Genomic DNA, 22,695 nt, shown 5'->3' with positions numbered 1-22,695 from the left:
CTGACCACTGCTCTCCTCCAAGGTTGGGCACAGTGAGTTTTATATTTCTACTTTTTAAGAGTAGCTTGTACATTGTAGGCACTCAACAACTAATTTTTAACTAAAATTGGGAGGGGAAAAAAGCATCCTTGCATCCTCCCTGTTCAGATTCGTAGGTGTCAAGGATTTCTAGTCAGTTATTTGGTACTCAGCAACTCGACTAAGTATTAATATCATCCCCATTTTACAGACAAGGAAGCTAAAGCACAGAGAGATCCACGAACTTGTCTAAGGCCACAGAGCTTGTCCTTGGCATTGCATCTCCAAAGCCCAATCCTTGCTGGAATTTATGGTACAAGAGATCACCTCCCCAGTTTATTTAAAGCATGGGATGAGCTACTGTCACTTAACCTTCACTTTCCTCATATGTAAAATGAAGACAGTAGCAGTAGGGAGGCTGAGGCAGGAGGATTGAAAGTTGGAGGCCAGCCTGGGCAATCATACAGTGAGACACTGTCTCAAAATAAAAAGGGCTGGGGGTGTATGTAGCTCAGTAGTTGAGCACTTGTGTGAGGCCCTGTGTTCATTCCTTAAACACACATACACACACACACAGACACATGCACACACACACATATACACACAGATAGCTCAAAGATTTCAGTTTCCTATTTAGAAGAGTAAAACCTCAGTCATTCATCTTGATTCATCTCCCATCTTGATTCCTCTGCATGGGAGAGGATGCCCTAGACCTTGGCCCAGGCATCTCCCAGTCCAGATCCAAATAAATAACAAGTCCAACAATCTGCTCAAGGGGACAGCAGGGCAGCCCTGTAATTAGGTGGGGGCCTGCAAAAGGTGCCTGCATGGGCCCTCATTCTCCTTCCCTCTTTTGACTTGGGAGCCTTGCTTAAGACTCTATGTACTACTCCAGCCCTCCCCTCTCAGCAAGAATGGAGGACTGTTAGGATTGGATGGGACCTCAGAGACCTGAGGAGTCATAGGGTGTGAGGTATGTGGCATTTCTATAGATGTTTCATTCAAATTCCATTATTTTAAATTACATTAAAAATGATTAAAGTAATATATACACTCAGTTATGTTCATTTCTAAGTGTTGCATTGAATAATGATGATTTATCATCTTGCATTGTGATGTTATTATTTGCAGGTTTTGGAGCAAAGTCTGTCAACTTGTTAAATCTGTTTATATTATTTGATTCTTACATGTAGTTTGGTAAGTAAGAGTGCTGTTGTGGTACTGGTCATTTGAGAAAACTCAGAGCTGGGATGTCCACTCAGATTGTGTGTGTCTACATTTTTGTGCGAGTATCCCACCAGAGCCCAGGGACATGGAGCTCCTTCCTGAGTGTCTGCCCTGTGGCCAGCCCTGTGACATACAGTGAGGTCGGGGTGGGTCAGGGTTGCTCTGAGGTTCTGATGGTATCTGCTTTGAAAGCTCTGAATACCTACGGCTTGACGTACCATAAGCAATCATAGGAGAGCTGGTCGTCACGGTCAGTGACTAAACTTTGAAATAAAAGTATTCTGCTGCTCCATTTTAAATCATCCACATTGGTTCAGTGAATGCCTGAGACAGCAGCTGGGTGTGTCAAGATTTCAACACGGTGCCACTGAGACTATCTACTGAGATAGATATAAGACAGCAACTGTCCCCGGTGACCCCAGCTCTCCGAGGTTTGTGGTCCTCAAGAGAAGCTTGCTGGATGATTTTAAAAAAGAAGTGTCTACAATGGATACTAACATATTCACGCTAAAACCTTACCACTTCTTGTCTATATTGAGTCCTGCCTTCATTTCACATAACAAAAAGTTTAAAAACTACTAATATAATCCTTATTTACACAGGAGAAAGCTCCAGATTACAGAAGATAAATCATTTATAGAAGGGCGCACAGATGGCCAACGCCTGCTCAACGGCTGACGAGTGGCAGGGCAGTGGCAGCTCTTAGAACAGTCATGACGTGAGATGATACATCACAACCATCCCTGGGGGCTCCCACGGGGCTCCCCCACCCCGCCCCCTGGGTGTGCCCAGGTCAGTCCACAGGGCAGTGGGGAAGGCTGTGGCTGGACTGAGGCTGCTGGGGGCCCTGATGGGCAAAGCAACAGGGAGAGGCTGAGGAGTATGGGTTCCACCTGGGGCTCTGGACTGAGTCGCGTTGCCTTTTCCCGTCACCCTGCTGGTTGTGAGGTGTGTAAGGTCACAGCTACTCACCTATGAGAAGGAATACCCAAGCGGGTCCTCCATTCCCTGGCCTCACCATGCAATGTGAAGGGACTCCTGGGTCCTTTCCCAGGGAGGGGGTTGTGACACCAAGGGGGGACTGAGCTACTGGGTCATGGCATCTCCTGCTCTCAGGGGAGACCTCTGGCTGTTCACTCTGAGCGGGGCTCAGTGGGCAAGCTTTTAGCAAGGCCACTGGTACCACACCAGTAAGCACATCCTTCAGTCCAGATCTTCACAGAAGCAAAGCTGATACTCACTCTCTTGCTGTCATTTCTAGGTCTTCTCCCCAGCTGGTTTTGAAGCCTGGGAAGCTGTCGTCTGCCTGCTGCCCTTGTTTGGAAGAGCTCTCTCCCCCCGCCCCCCGGGGGCTGGGAAGACCAACTGAGACTATCTGACAGGCAGCTGGGCCTCCAGACACCCCATGCAGGCTCACAGGGAGCGGCCCCAGGAGCTGGGGTGCAGCAGTCAAGGGCGCGAGTGTGCATGGCCTGGGTACCCAGCAGGCCTGTCCTGAGAACATGCGTTTCAGCTTCTAAATTCTATGTTTTTCCCAATGTCTGGGGCAGGGGTAGGAGAGTGTCTTCTAGACTTCATTTTCTTTTAAGACCTCAGGAATGATTTGTGGCTGTGACATGCCATTTCAATCAACCTTCCTGAGTTTATTCTTCACAATGGCTACAGAAATAGATGTTTCCCTCCAAACATTCAATTATTAGTAGCAAACTGCTTACCTCTAGCTCTCCTAGATGGCACACGGCCATCTGAGGGGGTCAAGGAGCTCCCCCACCTTTCCTCTGAGTAGATCTATGTGTTCTTAATAATTGGTCAGAAAATGGCCTAGTGGAACAAGAGGCTTGCAGAGGTCTCTGTGAGTTGTTCTAGGGCGTGTGCTTCCAGGGCAGACATGGATTAGTATTGTGTGGTGTGGAAATGGGCACAGATTGACTTCAGTAGGCCAAGATGAGGGGTGTAAGAGGAAGTTTAACAACATGAGTGGGCAGGGTGTGGTGGTGTAAGCCTGTAATCCCAGTGGCTCGGGAGGCTGAGGCAGTAGGATCGCAGGTTCGAAGCCAACCTTAGCAACTTAGTGAGGCTATAAGCAACCTATTGAGACCCTGTCTCAAAATTTAAAAAAAAGGGGGGGGGGTTAGAGATGTGGGTCAGTGGTTAGGCACCCTTGAATTCAATTCCTGGCGCATATATATATATATATATATATTTTTTTTTTTTTCTCCCATCTAAGGGGGCTGTGGTGGTTGCCCTGGCAGAGGCAGGGGTACAGCAGAAACATGCTGCATCCTCTCTGCCACTTCAGTCTTGGGCTGGGCAGATGCACAGAGGCGTCAGGACAAGGGCCCCAGAGGGAGAGTGGGAGTCCTGTCCCAGATGATGTTGAGGACTCATGCTTGAGGAGGGTCTGTAGCAGGTCCAAGCTGTGAACTGGAGGTCAGTTAGGATGTCTGGATATTCAAGGTTTGTTTCTTGGGGTGACAGCTATGTGGTGGTGAAGGTTTAAAGACACTATCCTCAGAACATACACTCTTCTATATCCTCTATTTTTCTTATCTCTTGGCTGTAATGTTTGAGCACTGAGATCTCGGGTCTGCATACAGGTACTTGTGCACGTGTTAGTTAGCTTCCTGTTACTATAACACAGGCCAGAGATAATCACCTTAGGAAGAAAACTATTTATTTTGGCTCATGGTTTCAGTGTGTGATGGATCCATCCTGTTACTCTGGGCCTATGGCAAATAGCACATTATGCTAGAATCTGTGACAGAGCAAAACCAGTCCCCTGGGGCTGGGATGTGAAAAAGAGAAGAGGATGACACATTCAAGGGCACACTACAAAGACCTAAAACCTCCCACTAGACCCCTCTCATAAACATTTCTCCTACTCCCCAATAGTGCCAAGCCAGTGATGAAGTCTTTTGGGGGACATTCCAGGTCCAAAGATAGCAGCGTGTGAGAATAGAGAAGGGGGAAAGAGTAGCAGAAGCAGCAACACAACTTCCGGCACATGGTGGGAGCTCAGGAAGTTTGTTGAACCAAATAGAACTGAATGATTCTGCAGTGAGTGAATGAAGAAAGAAGCTGACAGATTAGACCACCCCAAGGCCCTCCATCTACAAACACCTGTCCACGTTAGGTAGACTGGAACATGAAAAAATAAAGCATGGCTTATTCAGAAGAAAGAACAAAAGTCCCCAAGTCCTAAAAATAAAGAGGGAGCTGAAAATCACAATTATAAGTGTGTGAGTAGAGTCTTGTGACTCTACAGGATTGGTTTCAGGAATGTTGGACCCAGAAACATTTAGACCTAAGTAGATGCAGAAGGAGAGGTCCACCTGGAAATCTGACACTGAATCCCTGAATGAAGCAGGACTACAGAAGGAAGGATCTGGAAGAGTCTGCCCATCAGCAAGGGGAAGATAAGGTAGCTCTGATGGGAAGTGGCCCAAGAGAGGCAAAAATGAAGCCGAGCCTTCCACTGTTTGGAGGGTTCAATATACCAGCTCTGTGGTCTGAGAATCCCTGGCTAATACATTAAAATAACCCTGATCCTGATCTAGTGATATTCTAGGGTGCCTCAAGAAGCACCCTAGAAAAGGGAAAACCATTCAATATTTCTGAAATCTAAGAATTTCCAGAATAATAGGCCCATTTAATATGAGCTTAATAAAAATATGAGCTTAATAAAAATTCCAAAACATATAAAGAAATGATTCCCCACGGATAAGAGTTGGCAGACACAACACAGAGGAATATCAGTGCTCTCAGAACAGAGACTATGGAAAAATAACCAGAAAGAAATGTTAATAAAAAAAGTACATTTGAGGGCTGGGGTTGTGGCTCAGTGGTACAGAGCTCTCCTGGCGCATGCTCAACCCTGGGTTCGATCCTCAACACCACATAAAAAAATAAATAAAAAAATAGAGGTATTGACAACTACAACTAAAAAATAATATATATTTGAACATTTATTTTTTAGAAGTAATTGGACACAATACCTTTATCTTAAGAAATAAATAAAAGAAAATTACCCAAAAAGACAGTACAGAGAGAATTTCTTTCTTTTTTTAAATGCCAAACAGAAAGGTCCAGAGGATACAAATTCAAAAGTCCCACTGATTTTGACTCTGGGTGCAGTGGTGCATTCCTATAATTTCGGCTATTCAGAAGCTGAGGCAGGAGGATCATAAGTTCAAGGCCTGCCTGCGCAACTTAGCAAGATCTTACCTCAAAATAAAAAAGGGCTGCGGCGGGGGGTGGGGGAGGTGGGGAGGTCTGTAGTTCAGTGGTAGAGCACTAAATTCCTGGGTTCCATCCCTAATACCGAAAAAAGAATTCCCAATGATTTTCAAGTAAAATAAATATGACAAACTCCATACTTAGAAAAATAAATACAATTATAGGATATCTAGGACCAGAGGTGGCAATCTGGCAGTCAGCAGATTCTTCCTAGTAGGAGCAGAAGCCAGAGGACAGTAGGGCATTTCCAAGGTTCTAGGGAAAATTGTCAGTTTAGGCTTCTAAACACAATGAAACTAACAATCAAAAGAGTGAGAGCAGCCACGTGCAGTGGTACATGCCTGTAATTCCAGATCCTTGGGAGGCTGAGACAGGAGGATCCCAAATTCAAGTCCAGACTCAGCAACCTAGAAGAATCTATCTCAAAATAAAATTTAAAAGGGATGTGGTAGCCTACCAAGTGCAAAGTCCTAGATTTAATCTCCATCACTGTCATTAAAAAAAAAAAAAAAAAAAAAGAAGAAGAAAGAAAAAGAGTGAGGGGGAAAGTGAAAACAATCCTAGAACAAAACTGAGCCAGTTTTACCATACATAGGACCTGACTGACAGAACTCTTAACATCTTCAGAAAGGAAAAGAAGCCTCAGAAGGGAGGAAGGACTCAATGGCGATGAAGAACAAAGAATTGGTCAGCATATGGTTAAATGTAAATAAACACTGGAGTATAGAAAGCCACCATGACAGTATTCTGAAGATCTAAAACCAGACTGTGGTGACATGGAAGAAGAGGGGGCGATCAGGGAACTAGAGCCCTCAAGTCCAGCATGTGGCAGAGACTGCCAGCTGCCCCTCACTCTTTAGTCCCCCTTCCTCCTTTGTGGTAAGAACCCTGAGTTTCACAGGGAACACTGTCACCCTGCACAGCAGAGGCATTTCCAGTCTCCCCTGGGGCTAGTTCTGGCCAATACCATGAGAGTAGATGTGCTGTGGACCAGTTTCTAGAAATTCTTTTATTTTTGTAGTGGGAATTGAAACCGGAGGTGCTTCCCCACTGAGCCACATCCCAAGCCCTTTTTTATTTTGAGACGGGGTTCTTGAAAAATTGCTTTGGGGCTCAAACTTGGGATCCTCCTGCCTCTGCTTCCCAGATTGCTTGGATTATAGGTGTGCACCACTGTGACTGGTTAACTCCTAGAAATTCTGTCTGTAAGAGAAGAGGCAGGCAAAATTTTCCACTTCTCTTCCTCTTTACTACTGGCTGGAGCACAGGAGAGAAGAGCTGCCTCAGCTGCCAGAGTATCTGCTTCCTGCCTTTGTTAATGAGGGGAACTGCCCCCATCTCATTTAAGTAGCTATTTTTTATTCATGACGTTCAAGCCAACTCTACCTAAAATAAAAGTAAGAGATTGATTCAAACATTAATTATTTTTTGGAAGGAGGGTATATTTAGTGATTACTTTAAGCTTTGCTAAATTAACAATTTAAGGCTGGGCATGGTGGTGCATGCCTGTAATCCCAACAGCTCAAGAGGCTAAGCCAGGAGGATCTCAAGTTCAAAGTCAGCCTTAACCACTTAAGTAAGGCCCTAAGTAAATCAGCAAAACTGTCTCAAAATACAAAAAAGGGATGGGGGTATGGCTCAGTGGTTAAAAACCCCTGCGTTCAATCCATGGTACAAAAAAAAATTAGGGATAATTAATTAGAATTTAGAAATAGAATTTCTAAACCAATGGGAAAATAAAGGGGGAAGGGAATATTTTTATTGTAATCAAGTGGAGAAATAATAAGAAAATAATAAAAAAGTAGAGAGAAAGTACAAAATAGGTACATGCAAAATGGGATAGGAGAAAAATAATTTAGAATATATCAATAAACAATACAAATGATTAAACTAATCAGTTAAAACTGACTAAGATAAGATTAAAAAATCAACAAAATGCAAAAGTTCATTTGAAACAAGAGAACACAGAAGTAAAGAGATATTAAAATGCATAGCGACAAATGCCAACCAGAAGAATATGGCAAAGCTATATTAATATCAGACAAAAGAAAAATTTAAAACAAATATACTAAAGAAAGTTATTACATAAAGAGAAAAAATACTTCACAATGAAGATACAATGTTTTGATGCAGCGCCTGACATCACAGCCTTAAAGCATGTAAAGCAAAGAAGGAAAAAAATGCAAGGAGAAATGGACAAAGCCACACCAAGAGTTTGAAGGAACTGAACACACCTCTCTCAGAAATTGATAGATAAAGCAGGCAAGAAATCAGTAGAGCTACAGAGTATTAGAGCACACAATTAACAAGGTTTATCTGAGGGATGTTCACAGGACAGTGTATTAAAAAATTGGAGAAAATATGTTGTTTTTAAGCAACGAGAGAGCATAGAAAAAAATGACCATGTACTGAGTTTCAACAAATAACTGACCTGATGTTATACACACCATGTTCTTTGACCACAGTGCACTAAAATTAGACAAAAGTCACAAGATAATGAAACATCTTTCAATCAATTAGCCTGGCCCCACTTAGGGCCCCAGTTTTTCTTTCAATATTTAGAAACAACAACAAAAAGTGCTTCTAAATAATCTGTGGGTCAAAAAAAGAAGTCCTAATTGAAGCTGGAAATAACAGGGTGAATACCATTTATCTGAAATGCCTGGGATTGGAGGTGTTTCATATGTTAGCCTTTTTTTGATTTTTGGAATATTTGCACATGCATAAGTCAGATATTTTAGGGATGGAACCCAAGTATAAACACAAAATTCATTTATGTTTCTTATACACTACATACACAGAGCCTGAAGGTAATTTTAACAATATTTTTGGTGCACTTGCATTCTGACTATGATCTGTCAAGAGTTCAGGTGTGGAATTTTCCACTTGTGGCACCTTATTAACTCTCAAAAAGTTTTGGATTTTGGGTCATTTCTGATTTCCTGATTAGGGATGCTCAACTGTACTTAAAACTGAATGACATCCAGATGTGGTGGGGCATACCTGTAATCCTTGAGGGGTAGGAGGATTACAAGTCCAAGGCCAGCCTGGGCAACTTAGCAAAGCCCTGTCTCAATAAAAATGGAAAGGGATGGGAGTGTAGCTCAGTGGTAGAACACTTGCCTAGCATGCACAGGGCCCTGGGTTTAATCCCCAGCACCACAACAAACAAAACCTAAAACTATATATAAACAATTGTGGGATGCCACTAAAACCATACTTAGGAGGTAATTTATAGAATTGTAGACATATATTAGGGAAAAAGATTTATGAATTACATGTTCAATTCAATAGTTTTTATAAATAGAACAAAAAAAAAGTCTAAAGAAAACATTAGCCAACAAATGATAGAGGTAAGAACATAAAGGAATTAGAGAAAGATACAGAACTGAGCACTTGAATAAAACACTTGCTCTTTAGAAGAGATGGGTAAAATAAAAAAAATTTGACAAAATTGGTGAAGAGAAGATATAAGTAAACACCCTCAGGAATGATAAAAGGACATATAATCTCAAATCCGGCCTAAATTTAAGAAGAGCATGGTTTTACCATATGAATGATATGAAACCAATGTATCTGAAAATACAGAGCGAGGATGCGGGCGCGGGGAAGGGTGTTAATGGTGTGGACTGGCAAGGTGCCAAGGAGCTGGGACAAAACATGCCCTGGCAGCCAGGCCATGGATTTTGAGCCCTGGTGTCACACTTAACTTTTTACAGCATTTTATATCCACTGTCTCATCTTATTTGAAGGAGCAGCCCATTAAATCAAAGCTACTACGCACGTGAAATCCATCCTAGTAACGGTTTTTCTAGTTTCTTAACAGGGAGAAATAAACCATTCACGCGAATACTGAAGTTAAATTGGAAAAGGTCTGATGTTATCAAACCAGCAAAAATCACAAGAGGAAACAAAAACAGCTATGGACAATAGACATCATCATTTGGGGTAAATAACATTCAGTGAAGCACCACCTTTTTCCTGTTTTCACCTATGATGCTCCAGATTTTTTGGAGCCTCACTCAATTCAGTGAACGAGTGCTGTGGAGTTGGGGGTCCAGGGAGCTGGATGGGGGCCCCTTTGGAAAATGTGAAAAAAGAATGCATTTGTAGCCAGGCATGGTGGCCCACGCCTGTATTCCTAGTGGCTGAAGAGGCTGAGCAGAAGGATCATGAGTTCAAAGCCAGCCTCAGCAACTTAGTGGTCACTAAGCAACTCAGTGAGACCCTGTTTCTAAATAAAATACAAAAGAGAGCTGGGGATGTGGCTCAGTGGACAGGGGCCCCTAGGTTTAATCCCCAGTACTGCCCCCCCTCAAGGAATGCATCTGTAATATGCAGGATTGAAAAATACCTGTTACTCTAGTTTCTGCTATTAGCTAACAACTAATAGCAGAAACTAGAGTTTCTCCTTTCAAAACTTCCCCTTTTTTTAAAAAAAGGAAATCCATAAAAAGGAAGCAAACTGTTTGAAAATTCTGGTCATTTTGCATCCTGGTTGCAAATAAAAATCATCAATAGAACCCGCTCTTGGCCTTGAGCATTATTTTCTAAAACAAAACACAAAGAACCTGTGGTACTTAACTATTCTGTTATTGATTTACTGTGGTTTGCAAGGTAATGTTGAAGAAAATTAAATGTATAGGAGCTGGGGAATGTGTTTTCTGTGGCAATGAATGGGTAACCTTTGTCTTCTGGGATGGGATCACTGACTGTGCTCAGGATGAGGGACTGAGGGCCCACACTTTATCTATTTACATATGAGCGGGTCCTTCACTGCAGGCCTTATGAAACCCAAGTCTATTTCACTTTAAGAATGACAGTTACTTGATTAGAAGCTTGCTTCTGCTGGTAGCTAGGTTCTGGTTTTCCTGGAGACATTGGTTCAGTGATGTTCACATTGGAGCACTGAGAAGCGTCTATGTACCTGTACCTAAGTCTGGGTTTAGAGTACCAGGACTTTATCTGGCCCATTCATGGCTATTTGGTCTCTCAGAAAATAACAAAACAGCAGCAATTTGAAGTCCACCCTAGTAACAAACTCAAGAGCAAAATGATCATATTCCTGTTTAGTAAATGGCCTATTTCCAGATCTAGAGTTTCCCATCTACCTGCCCCTGAAATCTTTCAACCTTTTCTAAGACTATGAATCTGAAGTTACACTAAGACTTGTACATTTCATCTAATACCAAAACTATGTAACCAACACAAAAACAAAAAACTGGCTTGGGGACATATGCCCTCTGCACGACAACCTCAGGAGACACCAGAACAGCAGCAGAATACAGCAAGACAACATCCATAACAATGATCTGAAGGGAGTGGTTTGTTTGTTTGTTTCTTAGCTAAATCCTGATGCATGTAATCTGTTTAGGAGGTTGGGGGAGTGCATGATACATTTCAGTGGACCTGCTACTTGTTTGATTTTTTAAAAAATTTTGGTTTTATGTAGGATGACTTCATTTATCTGAACTTGCTTCATAAAACAGCTCATTCACCACTGGTGCTGAATTACAGAGTGCTGGCACTGTGCATGGCGAAAGCTCTCACTCTGCCCAGTGCCCTCCGTACAGTCTGCTGTGAAGCACTGTGTGACGTCACGGGGAAGACAGACCTGCTGTCTTCTGGATTCTATAAAGACTTATGGGGCCACTTAGGGGCCCAGTTTATCTTGGCTTCCTCTGCAGAGAGTTTGATTACTTCTGAGATTTATGGCCCCAGTGGAAGGGGAAGGAAAAAAAAAGAAAAAGAAATACCTTGCAGAGTAGATTTATAACCTCGACTTGTTTTTTAATAACATTAGGGATGACATCCTATGACATAATCTTGGAATGGCTACAGGGCATTTCAGAAACTCTGTGGGAAGTTTTATATTTTGGGTTTGGCGCATTTGTGGTGGCAAGGTCAGGTAGGAAAGGACCAGGGAAATGAGCCAGAGATGGTCAGGGAGTGAGTGTCAGCTGGTTTAATTTTCTGTGTCAACTCTGAAAATTAGATAAACAATGACAAACCAGGCTTTTTAAATGAACTTGTCACTTCTGGTTTTCTTGATACAGGGCAACATTTTTCAAGTCCTGGCAGCCCCCAAGACAGATTTAACCCCTGGGAGGTTTACTCAAGTCTTTGAAAGTCCCTATGTTTGAAAACAAAAGGTTTAGTGAAAGCCTGTACCCCTAAAAGAAAAACTAATACCGTTGAAATTTTTTTTTTAAGAGAGAGAGAAAGAGAGAATTTTTTTTTTAATATTTATTTTTTAGTTCTCGGCGGACACACCATCTTTGTTTGTATGTGGTGCTGAGGATCAAACCCGGGCCGCACGCATGCCAGGCGAGCGCGCTACCTTGAGCCACATCCCCAGCCCAATACCGTTGAAATTTAAATACTCTTCTCATAACAATGGAGGGGACTTTGCCTAAAACCAGAGGGTCCAGCCTTTTGTGAAAGGTCTCAGCAACTTGTTTTTTCCTTTCCATTATTGTCTTTGCTCTACAGGCCAATTCAACCCCTTGGTAGGTTCCTTTGATATCTCTCTCTCTGTCTCTCTCTCTCTGGCACTGGGGACTGAAACCAGGGGTGCTAAACCACTGAGCCACATCCCCAGCCCTTTTCTGTATTTTATTTAGGGACAAGGTCTCACTGAGTTGCTTAGCGCTTCACTAAATTGTTGAGCTGGTTTTGAACTCGAGATCCTCTTGCCTCAGCCTCCTGAACCACTGGGATTAGAGGTGTGCACCACTGTGTCCAGAGGTTCCTTTGATCTTTTTTTTTTTTTTTTTTAAAGAGAGAGTGAGGGGGGGGGAGAGAGAGGGAATATTTTTAATATTTATTTTTTAGTTTTTGGCGGACACAACATCTTTGTTTTGTTTTGTATGTGGTGCTGAGGATCGAACCTGGGCTGCACGCATGCCAGGTGAGCGTGCTACTGCTTGAGCCACATCCCCAGCCCGGTTCCTTTGATCTTAACTTCCTTTTGCATATATATTCTTTTTTTTTTTTTTTTTTTAAGAGAGAGAGAGAGAGAGAGAGAGAGAGAGAATGAATTTTTTTTTTTAAATATTTATTTTTTAGTTCTCGGCGGACACAACATCTTTGTTGGTATGTGGTGCTGAGGATCGAACCCGGGCCACACGCATGCCAGGCGAGTGTGCTACTGCTTGAGCCATATCCCCAGCCCTGCAAATATATTCTTGAGCCACTACTCTAAGCACCCCAGCACTGACCTCACAAGCAGGGGCCGACACTCTTCTCACTGAGCAGGCTCTGCCTGCTCCTGACCTGCCCTGCTGCTTGTTATGAAGAGCGGTTGGTAGGATCTGCCCTTTTACTGCTTTGTGCTACTGTGAGTCTATACTGCGGCACTGGCACGCTCTCTGGCGGGGGAGGGGCAGATCACTGGATGTTTCTAAGAGCTGCTCTTACTGGCTCTGCTCTGAGGCTATCTAGTCAGTGGTGACCCAGTTTGAACACGGTCTGGAGGAAGCAGTGTCCATATTCACAAGCAGTAGCATCTGAACAGGTGTTCCTACCAGAGCTCCCCTGTCTTCAGGTGGCATAGCCACCCAAGAAATGGCTGGATGGTGCTGCTGCTACTCCCTCAGTTTGTTCATTTGAAAACTAGGCTCAGAGACGTTATGTGATCTGGCCGAGGTGGAGCTGGGATTTAAGGTGGACAGGCTCCACATCTGTGCCTTCTATTCTGACATGGCAAGAATAGCCATGCAACGTGGTAGCTGTGAGCACTCACGCAGGCCAGGGCTTCATGTGGCCTCCAAAGTCCCATCAGAAGTTAAATGTGAATCTGTTTTACAAACAGAGACGCTGCCGTCTGAGGAAGCAAGGAGGGAGCTCCAAGTCTCAGGGCCAGAACTCAAACCCTGCTTCTTGGATGTTACTGTCACTCTTGTGCCACACCCGATGTCCGGTAGAAGTAACTCCCCTAGAAAACAAGGCTACAGACACTATGGTCTGCTCTAGAGAAAATGTGAAATAGGAGACCCAAAGTCCTCCAATCTTCTAGTCTTGGCCTTATTCCTAAGATTCTGAGGCTCTTTCTCCTGTTGAGGGTAAAAGGATCTCTTCTTCTGACGCATCAAAACTTCAAAATCACCTGTGATGCCAGCTGATGGCTGAGAGGGCAACTTCTGGAAGGCCCAAGTGACAATATGCCTCTCAAGAGAAGACGCTGGCACCAGCCGCCTGCTCCCATGGCGGGAGATGATCTCCTATCCAAGCAATATAGATGCCTGGGTAGGCGGCAAAATAAGTCCCCCCTGACCCCCAGGAGTCCTGTGGACTCCATTCTCAATGACACAGCATACCCGCCACCTCCTTTCACTGGGTACAGAAGTCCCAATACACAGGCTGTCACAGAACCATCTCCAGGCACACGATGATGAGTGGCCTAAACTTTCCAGGGCTCGTCACACCCTTCTCCAAGGGAACTTTTATACACGTTCAGTGCCCCGCTCTCCTCACAGATGCAGAGGTGGCGAGATGGGTGGTGGAGCATCCAGAGCCCTGCCCACCACGTATCCAGGACCCGACACTTAGTGGGTGACCTCTTCCCAGAGACCCAGGCCTCAAGGTCCAGCCTGCTCCCCATTTACACCCAGAAGGAGCAGACTTTCCTGGGTTCAGAATTGCGTGTAACTAAAACACAAAATAGAAAAAGGAAGCCCAACTGTTGCATCCGTGCACAGCCTACAGACAAGACGGCAGTGCCCTCAGACAGCATTTCAAATACAGTTTATTAGTGTGTGATATGAAAAGGGTATTTTTATTGCATGATATAATGCAATGGGACCTTGGGCGCTCTGTGGAAAGACCTCACACTCAGAAGTGTAATGAACCCGTAGTCCCAAAAACATTATACTGTACATTAACCTATCATTAATGGCACATTAGGGCTAGGGGCATTGCACGCTTGCTGGTCAGGGCTCCATCAGGACAGTGTTGAGAAAACCACACAGTCTTCCCAGGCTGAAAACAAATAGAGAAAATAAATATTCCTGATGTCTACAGGCAGCTTTAAAGGAAGTTCAATCCCAGCTCTGTCTTGCAATTTCCAAGCCTGCTCTTTTAAAAAAGGAAGATATACACCAAACAAAGGGAAAAGAAAAGGACCCTCTTGTAGTTTTCCCCCAGCTACTGGCTATGCAGCTTCAGCACTGGCCCAAAAAAGGTTGGGAGCAGATGGTGCCTGGTGGCGTTACAGCTGCCCAGAGGATGCTCGATCTTGGACCTGGACCGCAGAGGTGGGAAGGAGCCCTGGAGGTTGTACACCCACCCCCTCACTTTCTAGAAGGAGAAAGCAAGGCTCAGAAAGATGAAAGAGGAGATAACACATCTTACAGAAAAATAGGCAAAGGATGTTAAAAAAATGGCCAATGAATATAAGAAAAAATAGAGTTCATTCTCATTTTAATAAAAGCAATACAAATTAAATAATAACTAGATACCATTTACCACTGATCAGGTTAGCAAAGATTAAAGTCTTATAATCTAGTATCTGAAGAGATGAGGAAGAATAGCATTCTCACATCCAGTTAGGATACACAAAGTCACTGTTTGAACAGTGAAAATCTGAAATGGTCAGAATGTTCTATGACAGGGTCCTGGTTAAACAAATATGGCACATCCATATTGTGGAGTATCATGCAGCCATTAAAAAGAATGAAGCAGACCTTTATATGATTTGGAAGGATTTCAAAGGCATATTCATTGAAAAAGCAAAGTGCATAATAAAAAGAATTAAAGATTCTAGGGTACACAAGCTACTATTACCAGTGCTTATTTCTGCAGAGCAGGGCTAGGGGGAGGGGTAGGAGCTTGGGGTTTGTAAAAAGACTAACTTCTTGTGGTATATCCTTCTGTACTATCTGAATTTTAACTATAAATTACAGACTACTTTTAGAAACACACTAATTGGCTGGGTGCAGTGGAACATGCCTGTAATTCCAGTGGCACAGGAGGCTGAGACAGGAGGATTGCAAGTTTAAACCCAGCCTCAGCAACTTAGAGGGGCCCTAAGAAATTTAGCGAGATCCTGTCTCTAAATAAAATATAAAAGAGGGCTGGGGATGTGGCTCAGTGGTTAAGTGCTGGGTTCAATCCCTGGTATGAAACAAAACAACAACAAAAAAGAAACATTAATAAATACACATTTGGGCTGGGGTTGTGGTTCAGTGGTGGAGCGCTTGCCTTGCACGTGTGAGACCCTGGGTTCAATCCTCAACACCATATACAAAAATAAACAAATGAAATAAAGGTGTTGTGTCCAACTACAACTAAAAAATAAATATTAAAAAAATACATTTATTTTTAGGGCAAGAATAAACATTTTGGGGGCTGGGATTGTAGCTCAGTGGTAAGTGCTTGCCTAGAACTGTTGAGGCACTGGGTTCGATCCTCAGCACCACATAAAAAACAAATTAATGAAAAATAAAGGTTAAATTCTTTAAAATAATTTATTAATTCTTAATAAATAAATAAATATTTTTTGGAGGGGACTTATTGTTTTCTACCACTCATGCTTTATCTTGTTTGGACTTTCCCCAAAACAGAACCAGTGGGTTGGACACTACTGTCCCTTTCTATCAACTGGCAACTTAACTTCTGAGGGTGAAATAATTTATTCCAGGTGGCCTTCTTACCTGTATACCTTTGACAATGAAATGGTATGTGTAAAATAGAGGGATTCTTTCCAAATATAACGCAGCTATGGACACCTTCTGGGGCACAGCCTGGTCACCCCTGCAGTGACCAAGGAGGGTCGAGGGGTCAGACAAGAGGCTCAGGTCAAATCGAATGTCTTTCTGGGGGCTGGGGATACAGCTCAGTTAGTAGAGTGCTTGCCTTGGGTTCAATCCCTAGCACCCTCACCCCAAAAGAAAAAGTCTTTCTGGAAATATCTTATCTCCCTATCATGTACATGAGGGGAAAGCCTAGTGACCCCAGAACTACACAGCTTAAATAATGTTTGGCAGGCTGGGGTTGTGGCTCTGTGGTAGAGCACTCGCCTAGCACATGTGAGGTACTGGGTTGGATCCTCAGCACCACATTAAAAATAAAATAGAGGTATTGTGTCGACCTACAACTAAAAATATATATATTTAAAAAAATAAATGATGTTTGGCAATTGAGACTTAAATATAGAAAGGAAGTTTTCCCTAATTAAATGTGAATAAACTTCCAAGGAGACCCAGGGGCAGCTTGAGGGATGGGTGGGGAGCCTCAAGGTGAGGGCTGGGGCCCAGTAGCTTTCAGAGCCCCCATGTGAGGCCTGCACTGGGCTGTGGTCTGAGCCGCTTCCTCAGGCCTCCCAGCAGTGGAGTCTTATATTTTGGGCACCAGACTTCCCAGCAACATTTTAAAATACTGGATTTTATTTGTCCTAGGGTTTGCCAGCATCATACATGGTAATTAAAATGTTGATTAGTAAACAGTTTAAATATATGACAGACAATGCAGTTAAAGCCTACAGTTAGGTCAATATGTGATTTAGATTTGCCATTTAAAAAATCTCATTTAAATTTTGCATACATTAATCACTACCATACTTCAAGGTTCTGATATCCACCTGACTACAATATTAAAATAAAACTTGCTGCCCCAGGGAAATCCTACTTATTCTTAATTGTTTCGAGGCTTTGATGGGCTTTTAATCTAAGATTAATTTATGCAATTTTAAATAACTCTTCTTATGATTAATAAGCTTGAAAATTAAAAGGAGTCTAAAGCAATTATAATGAGCATTTGGTCATAACCTCATTAGAAGAAGGAGTGAAGGATACAGCTCCGGAATTCTTACAAGACTACAATTTAAGGTTACTTTTAGAGAAGTCAAACATAGTTCCTGAAATTGCAAAGGCAGGTTAGCAAAGGTCAGTTTTAAAATGATGGCTAGCTAGATTAGCATACTAATGATTTTCCCTGATAGTGACAGAAAGGACACTGAAGAGAAGATGCAGAAAGAGAGACAAATGACATGCGGGCAGGAAGCTACAGGCCCTGAGGTCTGGTCCCCACTCTCTTGCTAGAGACCTTCATGGAATTTCAGAGAGAGCGCCAGGATCAGGACATTCCTACTCAGGATCAATTTTAGTCAGAGTCTGGCCCCCAGGGCAGGCAGATATAGCCTGCGTATGTCCCCCTTGCCAACTGCCCACCTGCTTGTCATGGGTGGCAGTGGCCAGTCACTTTTCTTCTAAAGGATCAACAGCTTCCTGCTGCCCGGCTCCTCCCAGGAAGTATGCAAAGTCCCCTTCCAGGGAACCTGGCCACCCAACTAACTTTAATTCTATCACTTCCAGGGTCTTTGTTTGGCCTCCTCCATGTCCTCTACTTACTCTAGTCTCAGCCTGTGCTCTTTTCCTCCCTGAGCATCTTCCCTCTCCCTGGCAGTGGTGATGATGATGAAGGGTTACCATTTATTGAGCACTTACTTTACATCAGACACTGTGCTGAGCGTGTATCATATTTCTGCCTCACTTCTATGTCCTCTATCTATGCTCCTGAGGGCCATGTCTCCTCTGCTCTAGTACCAAACTGGGGATCAAACTCAGAGGCCCTTTACCACTGAGCCACATCCCCAGCCCTTTCTTTTTAAAAAAAATTTTAAGTTGTAGTTGGATACAATGCCTTTATTTTATTTATTTTTATGTGGTCTAAGGATCAAACCCAGTGCCCCACATGTGCTAGGTGAGTGCTCTACTGCTGAGCCATAACCCCAGTCTACCCCCAGCCCTTTTTATATTTTATTTAGAGACAGGGTCTCTCTAATTTGCATAGGACCTTGGTAAGTATCGGAGGCTGGTCTTGAACTTGTGATCCTCCTGGCTTAGCCTCGAGAGTCGCTGGGATCACAGGCCTGTGCCGTCATGCCCAGTCACAGAGTTTCTTCTAGTCTGACTGTACCGTCACACACCTCCCAGCCCTGGACAACAAGTACTCACTGGCTGGCTGTTTGGCAGTAACCCCCTCCCACCACAGGCTCAGCACGGTTTCCTGCTAGCAGAGGCCAGACATGACGGAGGAGTGACTCACCAAAACCCACCCCAGAAGCCACCAGCCAGTGGATGCCAACTGCCAACAGCCAACATGCTTACACCTCGTTCTAGGTCACATTAAGTTCCACTAAACAAATCTGTCTTCTATGAGCTACTAATTGGAGACCCCCAGGAAGGTTAGATGAGACGCTCACAGCCCTCTGTTGGTGCCGTAGGTCAAGCACTTTACAGTTGACAAGTCCATCTCATGGAGGTTGAAGAGTAACACTCCCGCCCCCTTCCCACCACCAGGAGTTTCTTTACCCTGACACACACACACACACACACACACACACACACACACACACACACACACAGAGAGTAGCTCAGGCTCAGACAAGTAAGTAGCTGTTGCTTGTCCAGTTGTCTAGAGGCAGTGCCTGTCCTCGAAACCTTGTCTGCTGACACCCAAATCCTTTAAAAAAATTTATTTTGTAGTTGTAGATGGACAGCATGCCTTTGTTTTATTTGTATTGATGCTGAGGATGGAACCCAGTGCCTCTCACATGCTAGGCAAGTGCTCTGCCACTGAGCCACAACCCCAGCCCCTTCTTTTCTTTCTTTCCAGGTTGCTTCTTATCTCACTGACAGACCCTCAAGCTCCACAGTCCCCTTAACGTCACACGGAGAGCACAGTATGTCCGACTGGCTGTTGGACAGACCTCTCCAAGCTGCACCCATGTCACCATGGCTATGGGAAGGAGCGAGGCCATGAGCCACCCTGGGGATCTTGCTGCTCCCATTCCTTCCCTGAGCAGCTGTTAGTGTGGACACACCTGCCCTCTCCCTCCCGATGGATCCTGTCTGTTGGATTCCCTGTTCTGTGTGTCCTTACTCCTTAGTTCATGTCTCCTAGGGCACGTACCCGAGTTCCAGAGGTTTCTTTTCTTTTTTGGTATGGGATTGAACCTAGGGGTGCTTTACCACTGAGCTCCACCCCCAGTCCTTTTATTTATTTATTTATCTTGAGACAGGGTCTCATTAAGTTGCTGAGGCTGGCCTCAAATTTGTGATCCTCCTGCCTCAGCCTCCCTAGTCACTGGGACAGCAGGCACGCACCATGCATGAGGCCTTGACATGGAGTTCTTTTTGATTGTTAATCTGACAGAGGTTTCCGAACAGATCCTTGGAGCCTTGTGCTGGGTGAGCTGCGGGTTGCAGGGGTTATGTGCAGGCCCTGCCTCCTCACCCTGCTGGCTCCTGGGGGGCAGGATTAGTGTCTGATGGCTTGGGAACCACTTCCTCCTGGTGTGCAGGGAGGTAAAGAGCAGTGCCACCATGGGAACCAGCACGTGGCTTCCTTCACCAAGACCAACTCCAAGACAGTGGCAGATGGACTAAGGAAGGCTTGGCCACAGGCACAAAGTGAGGGGCAGGCACAGGCTCCTCACTTGCTGTGCCCAGAAACAGTGTGGTCATGACCATGGTCCACAGGCCACTGTTTAAGTAGCACCAAATCATAGCACCTCTGCACATGGTATGTGCTCAGTAAAGTCTGTGGGCTCAAAAGAATGGCTCCCAATCTCTTGAAGCTGCTCATTTCCATAACCATGAGGGTGGAACTAGAGAGGTGAGAGGTTTGGGGCAGATAACTGGCAGGGCACACTCTGCCCTCAGTTTTTGCCATGGGATGCCCAAACCAAAATATAACAGATTCCTCACGGCTTCCCTCAGATGCCAGTTAACAGACCAGGTGCAAACGCTGGTAATTGCTTGCTTTCTTCCTGTCTTGTTTTGTTTGGACTGAGGTTCAGCCACACCCTGCCACTTGGGAATGGCACCTACTGTGCCTTGACCACGGCCCTGCAGGGGTGGGACGGCAGGTGGCAGGGACCGTAGGAGTGAGTGGGGCACTGGCTTCACAAGCACATGCTGCTGAACTCCTACAGGTTTCTTTGCTGGGGGGGGGTGTCCTTGTATTTAATTCTATTTTTCCGAAATAGTTTGATTTAAATGAGATTCTCAAAACCACAAGAACACTCCCCTGCCTACTATGCACCAGCAGATACACCTTTGATGTAGTGCAGAAGAATCCTGTGTTCTTCCTGGCTGTGTGACTCCAGGCAAGTAAGCTAACCTCTAGTTTATTAGTAAAGTGGGAATGAGTATAATCCTCAGTGTTCATGTGAAGGTAAAATGAGATAACTTAAAGGAAAGAACTTCTAACACATGTGTTTAAAAATTACCTGTTTACAATAATTTCTATGTAAATACAAAAAATTTTTTGAGACCAGATCTCATTATGTTGTAGAATTGGGACTATAGGCAAGTGCCATTAGATTATTTTTTTTTTTTAAGCTTAGGGAACAGAATCCTATCTGAATTCATCTGCAGCTACAATTTGGGTGCAAATGTGACTCCCCTCTCTTTTAAGTTCTGAGAAAGTCAACTGTGGTCCGATCTTGGCTAGTAGATATCAGAGGGTCCGTTATTTCCCTTACAATCCAAGTTGTGTTTCACATTTGTGTGCAGAAAGTACACAACGGTCCTGCGAGGCCCAGCTCACCTTTCTCTGCTTACAAAGCCTCCCCAGATGCCCCAGCGGGAAGGAACCCCTCCCTCACGGGGCTCATTTCAACTAGTTCCTACCATTTCAACTGACAGCCATTCCTGAATGCGCCACGTGGTTTGAGGGCTGGCCCAGATGCCAACAGAGATAGAGGAAGCTGTTCCGTGCTCTCCATCGCAGCCTGACAGCATGGGAACCAGTCCCTGCCAGGAGGTGTAAGAGGTGCACCAACAGAGGTCCTTGCTGAGAAGAAGGAGGATGTGCCCGAGCAGGTCCCCATCCCAATTGGGGAGGCGTTGGACGGGCTGTGCCAGTTGGGTCTTGGAGGCTAAGTAGGAGCTCACCTGTGCATGAGAGGCACAGGCCTTCCCAGAGGAGGAAGCAGCGTGGGCATGGGGGACATGTGTGGGGACTGGGGACATCAGGGGCATCCACAGGTAAAGGGGTGGCTGGGCCGAGGGGGCAGGAGGAGCAGGTGAGGAGCAGGTGAGGGCGGGACAGCAGTTGGCGTTCTACCCCATGCAAGGCTATTTCTATCCTCACGGTCCCTGTGGGACTGTGGGCTGGCTGAGGACAGGACCGGGTCCCAGTGAGGCTGCTGGGCATCAGGCAGGATGCTCCGCATGAGGCTGAGGCTGGCGACATTTGTGATGCCCACAGCGTGCGCTTGCCTACCTTCCAAGGCAGAAAGGGTCTGAGCTCGCGCCTGGGCCAGACGTGCAGAGGGTGCTAATTCAGCTGGCCCTCAAAGCCACACTCACACCTTTGGAGCTTTGGTGATTAACCCACTTTTGGTTGCTGCGGCGCTGCTGCCCAGACAGGAGCCCTGGAAGGAGGGGGTGCCCAGCCCTGGCTCTGCTGACCTCCCCGACAGGGGCCCAGGCTTGTTCTAGAGATAGAACTTTCCAGCGAGGAGCTGGGGCCGCAGGCCCCGCCTGAACCAGCATTCCAGGGTTGCCGATTTGCCTTCAGAGTGAAAGCATTCCAGAGGCAGAGCTGTGGCTTAAAAAAAATCATGTTTAATTTAAAAATTAGAAACTGGAGCAGGCTGTGAGCACAGGGGTTGATTGAAACAAAATTTAAATTCCTGTCAAGCCCATTTAAACACGGGGGCCCTTCATAGACAATTAGCTGCTCCCTGTGAATGCTGAATAAACTCAGGCCTGGTCACTGTGAGAGGAGAGGAGCCTACTGCGAGGCGCTGGAAAAAAATTAACTAAAATCAGGCTGTATGAAATATTCAGCCTTCCAGTGTATCACAGGGGTTTGAAAGTGTAAACAAGACAAAAATCGATTCCTTGGTGCCCTCAAATCAATCCCCCAAAATGGTTAGGGCATCTGTTTCTGCTAAATTTTGTTTACATCGGCAGATTTGCCTTAATTGCGGTTGTTTATCTCTCATCGTCCCTGGGGCCCTAATCTCCCGATTACTAATACTTAACACTCATTTCACATCTAAAGCTACTTCTAATCCTCAACAGGTTTGGGGGGCTCTTAAAATTATTGAAACCGCAGAGGCGGGAGACACAGCCGCTTTGTGAAAGGAACATTTTCTTATCTACTACCAGCTGGGCCCAATCATCACCAGGGACGGCCACAACAAAGGTGCTAAAAGGCTCTTCCACAATGACTGCTGCTCCACTGGGGATTCAGAGGATA

At 44.7% G+C, this 22,695-nt stretch overlaps 1 protein-coding gene across 6 annotated transcripts in view; it reads right to left on the bottom strand.

The window, feature by feature from the left end:
* Window positions 1-22,695, bottom strand: part of Map2k5 (mitogen-activated protein kinase kinase 5) — a 235,694-nt gene that overhangs the window by 3,701 nt on the left and 209,298 nt on the right. The window contains exon 22 of one of the 6 annotated variants that reach the window (XM_026408802.2): window positions 14,364-14,460. The exons of 4 other annotated variants lie outside the window; for them this stretch is intronic. In XM_026408802.2, the coding sequence (XP_026264587.1) occupies window positions 14,371-14,460 (90 nt within the window). In that variant the 3' untranslated portion in view covers window positions 14,364-14,370. Of the gene's footprint in view, window positions 1-14,363; window positions 14,461-22,695 lie in introns of those variants that run through there. One more of the 6 variants, XM_026408804.2, reaches the window with a different exon arrangement.

Source organism: Urocitellus parryii, chromosome 6, assembly GCF_045843805.1.
Source record: "Urocitellus parryii isolate mUroPar1 chromosome 6, mUroPar1.hap1, whole genome shotgun sequence".
Taxonomy (NCBI): Eukaryota; Metazoa; Chordata; class Mammalia; order Rodentia; family Sciuridae; genus Urocitellus; species Urocitellus parryii.
Note: the sequence above shows the minus strand (reverse complement) of the source record. Positions and strands in the feature narration are given on the sequence as shown.